This window comes from Oncorhynchus masou, unplaced genomic scaffold, assembly GCF_036934945.1.
Source record: "Oncorhynchus masou masou isolate Uvic2021 unplaced genomic scaffold, UVic_Omas_1.1 unplaced_scaffold_10424, whole genome shotgun sequence".
NCBI lineage: Eukaryota > Metazoa > Chordata > Actinopteri > Salmoniformes > Salmonidae > Oncorhynchus > Oncorhynchus masou.
In genome coordinates, this window is record NW_027000126.1 from 682 (window position 1) to 9,131 (window position 8,450).

At 44.4% G+C, this 8,450-nt stretch overlaps 1 protein-coding gene across 1 annotated transcript; it reads right to left on the reverse strand.

Annotated features, from left to right (window-relative positions):
• Positions 1-346: 346 nt before the first annotated feature.
• Positions 347-8,447, reverse strand: LOC135528819 (tumor protein D54-like; the record flags this gene model as incomplete). The annotated part of the gene is made up of 4 exons (XM_064957871.1): positions 347-454; positions 2,482-2,583; positions 4,819-4,866; positions 8,272-8,447. Coding segments are annotated over 4 exons (357 nt in total), but the record flags the coding sequence as incomplete, so codon positions are not given.
• Between the last annotated feature and the right edge of the window lie 3 nt (positions 8,448-8,450).

Sequence of the window (8,450 nt, forward strand, 5' to 3'; positions counted from 1 at the left end):
GGAGATGTCCTCAATGTCACACACCCCATGCGCTCACAGATGCCCCAATGGAGACAGATACAAAGTTGCTTCTTCTAACTATCTTTAAAAGGGACAAAGATTGAAGAGCAGACAACGGACCCAGTTAAAGAATGTCTGCAGACAAAGTCTGCAAGTTGAGACTGGTGACCACTTCAGTCAAACAAATCAGATTAACAGGCATATACAGGAAACTGACTCCCCCCCAAAAAAAATATCAATAGGATATTCATGATCATAACAGCAAGAGGGATGACAAATTAGCATTCAATAAAAGTTACAATGAATTAACTTCTGCAGCAGATCAGTATACAGACCAGCAGTATTTACTGTACAGATCTGCTATAGAAGTTGATCAAGTAGCTTAATTGGGATGTTTCAGGTCCCAGCAGCAGCAGAGTACTCTTACCCAAAGGAGTTTGAGAAAGGCAGCGCTCTGTAGACCAATCGCAGCAATTAAAAAACAAAAACGGGAAAAACGAAAACAGGGTGAGGAACAAGCAGTGGTGGGTCGAGCAGAGTTAGCCTATCAGGTTGGGGCATAGATAAGCTACTGTAGGGCATCACTTTTGACCATAGGGTTCAGGTCTAAAGTAGTGCACTATATAGGGAATATTTTACGCAGGTCAGCCATGTTAGATGGCGTCGAACAGGGACACATCATGGTGGCTACATGGCATCGAACAGGGACACATCATGAAGCCCCGCTGTAGGGGGTGTTAGGACCCATTATCAGAAATCAATTAGTCAGGCTTGGTGATGGATGGATGAAAATGACAAAAACAAAACAATGATCAAAATGGGAGAAATAGAACAAGCCAAAAGACCGGGGGTAGCGGAGCTGGGAAACCACGGCTCGTACCGGAAGGGGGGTAACCACGGCTCAGAACAGGGGAGGATGCCAACACACACACACACTGAAGTGGACTTGGAAACGTTAAAATGTTAATGAACAAGCATATTCCCGGTTCCCTTAGATAGTGGAGTTAGTATGTAATTAGGAGGGTGATTAAAGTGTAGGTGATGAATGGACAGATGGGATTATTTAACATATTTATAACATGAATGACAGCGTTGCTTTGAACCATAAAGGCATCTTCAACACAGCTGTACACAAGTATGGTCCACATGCCATCACCACAGCTAGTATCTCCACTGAACACAAACAAACTCAACATGTGAAAGTGTTGGTCCCATGATTCATGAACTGAAATAAAAGAGCCCAGACAAGTTCTATTCACACAAAAGCTCCTCAAATTTTTGACGCACAAATTTGTTTACATGTTAGTGAGCATTTCTCCTTTGCCAAGATAAATCTATCCACCTGACAGGTGTGGCATATCAAGAAGCTGATTAAAACAGCATGATCTTTACACAGGAGCACCTTGTGCTGGGGACAATGAAAGGCCACCAAAATGTGCAGATTTGTCACAACACAATGCCACAGATGTCTCGAGTTTTGAAGGAGAGTTAAAATTGGCATGCTGAGTGCAGTAACATCCACCAGAGCTGTTGCCAGAGAATTTAATGTTAATTTCTCTACCATAAGCCAACGTCCTTTTAGAGAATTTGGCAGTGCGTCTAACCGGCCGCAACCACATGTATGGCGTCTTGTGGGCGAGCAGGTGGCTGATTTCAACGTTGTGAACAAAGGGCCCCGTGGTGGTGGGGTTATGGTATGGGGCAGGCATAAGCTACAGACAAACACAATTGCATTTTATCAAAGGAAATTTGAATGCACAGGGTTACCGTGAAGAGATCCTGAGGCCCGTTGTCAAGACATTCAACCACCGCCATCACCTCAATGTTTCAGCATGATAATGCACGGCCCCATGTCACAAGGATCTGTACACAATTCCCGGAAGCTGAAAATGTCCCAGTTCTTCCATGGCCTGCGCATCACCAGACATGTCACCCATTGAGCATGTTTGGGATGCTCTGGATTGATGTGTACGACAGCTGCCTCCAGCGTCTCAATATCCAGCAACTTTACTTAGCCATTGAAGACTGGAACATTCCGCCAGTCTATAATCAAGAGCCTGATCAACTCTGTGTGAAGGAGATGTGTCGCGCTGCATGAGGCAACGCCAGATACTGACTGGTTTTCTGATCCACGACCATACGTTTAAGGTATCTGTGAGGGGGTAGTCAACCCTCTTCCTGGATAACTACTGGGTAGTACACAAATATTTATCCAGATCTGCTGTAATTCCCAATTCAGCTAATCAAGGTCTGAGGGCACAGCTGATTAGTAGATTTGCTCACAGCTAGAGGGTTGGTCTCTTACAAATACACTACAATTAACATACCCACGTCACTGTTCTGTAACAGTGAAAACATTTGTTATCCGAGGGCATCAAAAAAAATAAAAAAACTTTTAAATCTAGTAATTCTATTTCTATGGTTTCCCACCCCTGTTCTACAGGAAGGACGGCGGCAGCCATTTTGTGTCTTGGTCTGTACCTCATGTCTCCCAGTTTCCTGCTGAGGACAGTGCCCATGGTGGAGAAGGCAGCAGTGGTCTTCTGTCCAGCCACAGACAGGGTCTCCTGAGTCTTCTTATACCTGGAAGGGGAGAGAAGAAAATAAGGGAGGGCGAGAGATGGGAGTAGAGCGAAGATGGTAGACGAGAGAGAGAGAACCTCCTTAGAACATGACCGAAAACCAGCCTCACTTGGTTTAGAACAGATTAAGCAGTCAGAAGTCAGCCAATAAGGAGTTAAATCACAGACAAAAGCTGCCTTAAAAAAAAAAAACACATAGCAACCCAATTCTGATAAGTTTCCAATAATTTGTCTTTGAACCGCTCAGCTCCTTTGACAAATTGGACAAAACATCAGAATTGGGCCTTTGACTGTCTGACTAATGAACAGCCATATAGGAGAAATACTGCAGAAATACAGAGGAAACAAGTGAAGAGAAAATAGCACACAACAACAGCTTGTATCCAAAACGTGACCAATGTCTCTACCAAGAACATTATATTAAGCATTAGGTCTCCGCTCAATGGTTTGATTGAAAATTATATTAAAAATGGCTTCATTGACAGCCAGTAAGTTATAAGGGACAAAGACAGTGACTTCTCTACTTTATGTCTACATTACACTACCACCGACCCCAGTGGGAGCCCAGTAGGGCGAGAGGGACCACCCACCCCAGTGGGAGCCCAGTAGGGTGAGAGGGACAACCCACCCCAGTGGGAGCCCAGTAGGGCGAGAGGGACCACCGACCCCAGTGGGAGCTCAGTAGGGCGAGAGGGACCACCCACCCCAGTGGGAGCCCAGTAGGGCGAGAGGGACCACCCACCCCAGTGGGAGCCCAGTAGGGCGAGAGGGACCACCCACCCCAGTGGGAGCCCAGTAGGGCGAGAGGGACCACCGACCCCAGTGGGAGCCCAGTAGGGCGAGAGGGACCACCCACCCCAGTGGGAGCCCAGTAGGGCGGAGAGGGACCACCCACCCCAGTGGGAGCTCAGTAGGGCGAGAGGGACCACCCACCCCAGTGGGAGCTCAGTAGGGCGAGAGGGACCACCCACCCCAGTGGGAGCCCAGTAGGGCGAGAGGGACCACCCACCCCAGTGGGAGCCCAGTAGGGCGAGAGGGACCACCCACCCCAGTGGGAGCCCAGTAGGGCGAGAGGGACCACCCACCCCAGTGGGAGCCCAGTAGGGCGAGAGGGACCACCCACCCCGTATACAGTATTTAAGTTCAACTGGGTGGGCGGATCAATTACACAACGCAGCAGCCTAAAACTCAAATAAATAAATAGTTTATTTTAAATTGTACTATAAATTGAAAACAGTTGATAAACAGAAATAGTCTTTACATTAAAAGATCTCGGCCTCCTTAACAAACCTCAATGTGACCAACCTAAAGCAGGAATCTACAATGACAAGACTGTGCTGAAGGGGAGGACGGCTCGTACTAATGGCTGGAATAGAATGGTCTCGAAACCATGGAAACCACGTGTTCCATTCTACACACAGTCCAGCCCAACGCCCATAATAGTGTATAATCCCATCGTAAACAGATTATCCCTCAATGTATGGCTGTTAGGCCCATACAGGGGTGGCACTCCACCCACAGACAGACCACTGAGCAGAGGTGGCGATTGTCCCTAGCGTGGCATCAATAGCTACGTCACCCTGATAGCGCAAGCGTCGCTTACTCGACAGCCATTCTGTACACAAGTCTATAGGGTCTAAGTCCTCATCCTTTAAGATTATAAATCAGACTGACCAATACACACAAAAAAATGGTATTGATAGCTATTTGATAATAGTGAACACACAGTTGGGGAAACTATGCAGCTAGTGGACAATGAATGATAGATTGTTACACCTTGTAAAGCAGGTCAGAGGGTCTGCAGGAGATGTGATGACTAAGAAGAAGGCCGGTACATTCAGCCAGACCAGGCCTTCAGTAGGACCCAAAAATATATTTTAAAAAAGCCTCAACTTCAGTCCTCAAGTCACCAACAACTTATGTTGTTGCCCCAAACAAGCTATAATAATAATTGATGTAGGTATATGCAAGGCGAAGCCAAAATTTTTTTTTTTTTTGGGGGGGCTCCAGGGCTGCAGTTGAGGAACAGGGTCTGAAGAACCAATACAGAGAGAAGCTTCCATCAAACCCCTCACCATCCACACACCACCAGCCGAACACAAGCATGGTCAGACAGACTCCTCCCTCCAAGCACCAAGCACATGGCATGAAGACAGAAGCCCCTTTACCCCTGCTGAAACCAACTTAAAACAAATAAACAGAAAAGTAATGTGTATATATATATATATAGACTCACGCTTCAGATTGGGCAATGCCATCCAGAGTTTCAGATGCTGTCAGATATCTATGGACACAGTACGACATTTAACATTTTAACCAAAAAAAAAATACTTTTTATATGGAAGGAAAGGGCAAGTTAGAGACGAAGTTTATATGAAATTGGACTTCACACACACTCAAAATCTTGATCACTGCGTCAGGACAACAGTGACAATATTTTTTTTTAAATATATTCATTAAAAATAAGTCTTAGGAAAATTTCAGACGTGACAAATGACCAATTGCGCAGAATTACTAGGGCTTCAAATACATCAAATCAAATGTATTTATAAAGCCCTTCGTACATCAGCTGATATCTCAAAGTGCTGTACCGAAACCCAGCCTAAAACCCCAAACAGCAAGCAATGCAGGTGTAGAAGTACGGTGGCTAGGAAAAAAAAAACTCCCTAGAAAGGCCAAAACCTAGGAAGAAACCTAGAGAGGAACCAGGCTATGTGGGTTGGCCAGTCCTCTTCTGGCTGTGCATAACGGGGAGGGGGGGTTGCACTAAACTAGTCTATATTTAGGGATTAGAACTCCCTCAGTAACCCACAAAGAGTATCCAGCATCCAGAATGTGATAAGGCATTCAGTTCACACAAACCAAACGGTGCCTGAAACCAAAACATGGAATTAGTGGGAACCTGCAGATCCTGCTGTCGGTTGTCTGAATAGAAAGGAGAATGTGGCTCAGTTTCTGCTGACGAGAAAGGAAACCGGAAAGCAATACATAACATAACTGCAGTCTTGCTAAAAAAAAAAATAGGCTAAATGAACACTTTACTTTCTTCTACATCTGTAAATACTGATACAAATCAAACATTTATTTATAAAAGCTTTTGTAAAAAGTGCTTCTACAGAAACTCAGCCTAAAAAAAAAAAAAACACCAAACAATGCATATTTAGAAGCACAGTGGCTCAGAGAGAAAAACTCCCTAGGTAAAGGCAGGAACCTAGGAAGAAACCGAGAGAGGAAGCAGGATCTGAGAGGTGGCCAGTCCTCTTCTGGCTGTGCCGGGTGGAGATTATAACAGAACATGGCCATTAAAACCAGATTTTTTTTAAGAACAGTGTTCATAGATGACCAGCAGGGTGAGATAATAATAATCACAGTGGTTGTAGAGGGTGCAACAGGTCAGCGCCTCGGGAGTAAAATGTCAGTTGTCTTTTCAAAATGTGTCTGGTCACAATGCAATCTCACAGGTGCACACACAGCCAACCTAGCTCTCTCTCGATTGGTGTTCCTCTCTCTCTAGCATTCCATTCCTCACCCACACAATCCTGTTAAGAGTAAAACTATGTGTGTGTGTGTGTGTGTGTACTGAAAGAACAGTACAAGATAGCTCACAAATAAGCCACTTACCAAGCCTGTTAATATTGGCCTACAGCCATTCAGATTTTTTTGTTTGTTGCTGTAGCAACAGTGGTGTCGTGAGAAGGTTAGTTTAACTACCTTTTCACATAGATGTAGGATATAAATACTGTACCCCCCCCCTTTCCCTAGCTTTAAGCGCAACTAACTACCACCAAACTAATAACAGAAGTGTAAAAACAAATATTGTTCGTTGGTTCAGACGATGTGACCTTAACACTGAGAAGCCTCGGGCAAGGAAGTTCCCCTCTTTATGAAATATAGTACCAGGGGAAAGGAAGTGATAGACACCTGACAGACGTCAATGTGATGGTGAGTCATTGCTAGCTAGCTAGCGATAAAAATTTTTTAAAAAAAGGATAATTTTGAGATGGGCCGACAGCTTTAGCTCCCGCATGGCTCATTGAGACTCCTTACCGGTGTAGGATCATCCAAACGTTTGACTGCCAACACTGTTCTCCAAGTAGTGTCGGCAGGAGATCTCGTGTTCACACAGCAATGACCTTGAAGCCGTCAGCCTCGTTAAAAATACTCCAAGACAGGAGGAGGCAGTAGCGTCATTTGCTAATACCATATATATATATATATATATATATATTTTGGTAATACCGGTCCATGTGTTGCTTATGGTCGAGATTGTAGCTTATAAAAAAAAAAACACGCCAATGTCGCGAGTTCAATTCCCGGGACCACCCAGATGTAAGTTGCACGAATAAATATTCCACACCGAGTGAGTCCATGCATCTTATGTGACTTGTTAAGCACATTTTTTTTTTTTTACTCCTGAACGTATTTAGGCTTGACATAAAAGTGGTTCAACTGACTCAAAACAATTCCTACCCTATGACATTACCACGACACTGAAAAAATAAAAAAGTTGCAAATTAAACTACATCTTTGTGACGTTAAAAACCCTATATTATTAAATAAAAAGGCCTTTATAAAAACAGATGGTCTCACAGGGAATGGGAGTTTTCGCCACGTAGCAGGCAGAGGAACATGCTCCCTACGGACAAAGACAGGTGTTACAACATAATAAAATGTTGATACAGCAGCCATGTTATTACAGTTCTGAGCAGAGCGGAGGGGGAGCGCAAACACACTAGTTGCAGGCGACAGGTGGCGATTTGAAGCAGTAGAACAGGAGAGACTCACAACTCTGAACCGGTAACTTTCTCATTCCACTCGCCAAGTTTCTCGGTGGTTCTGACATAGCTAGAAGACAGAGACTGGGGTCAGAGATGTACAGCTCAGTGGGTGTGCCCACGGTTAGCCGTCTGTCTGGTCGCCTGATTCATGCTATAGGGTGGATCCAGAACCGTGAACGGGCTCAGATATTTTATATTCACCATTTTCTATTCCAGAACGGTTCCAGAAAGATAACCAGCTGTGCACAGCCCTACAGTAAGAGTCAAGCATTTGTAAGAGGCTTAGGTTGATATGATATCTGAGAAGGGAACGATCCAGTAGCTACAACCACAGATAGAATAATGAGCCAGATGTTTCACCGGATGTATAAAATGTGAAGCTTCCACTACCAAATATGGTGACGATAGGAAGCCCAGTGGCCGGCAGTGGGAGGAGACGGAGTTGGGCCAACATTCTGTCAATTTTCTCATCGATTAAACATTGGACCGCAATACAGTTTCCAGTTCTCAAAACTAAAATCTGGTATGAACACAGTGGACTAAGTGTTGTAGACTTTTCCAAAGTATAAAATGTTGTTGTTGTTTACGAGTGCAAATTGAGTTACTGTACATGTGCACTTCAGAGTAGGCGTTCACTAAAGGAAATATATTTACAAATACATGATACAAGCGCGTCAAAATGATCTCGGTAGCTCATGCTTGGCTCTGCCCACTAGGACTAATTTTCTCCCATTGAAAAACGACAGGTTGTGGTTTTATCGTCGGTCATAAAAATAAATAAAAATCTGTTAAAATGACTCATACTGAAACTTTAAAACATTATAAGATGTTTCACCCTTCTAGTTTGACTTGGTAAAAAAAATAAAAAACTAAGTATTTGAACATTTTTTTTAATGGGATCTTCTACTTACACATTGGAGGTCTGGACATCCTGCCACCCCTTGGTGAGGTTCTGTTTGAGCTCGTTGAGGGGGCTCAGCCCCAGCTTCCTCTTTAGCTCAGCAGAATGCTTCTCTTTGGCCAGGAGCACCTGTCTCAGGGTGTTGATCTCCTCCTCCACCTGACAGCAACACACGGAGAGGTCAGAGGT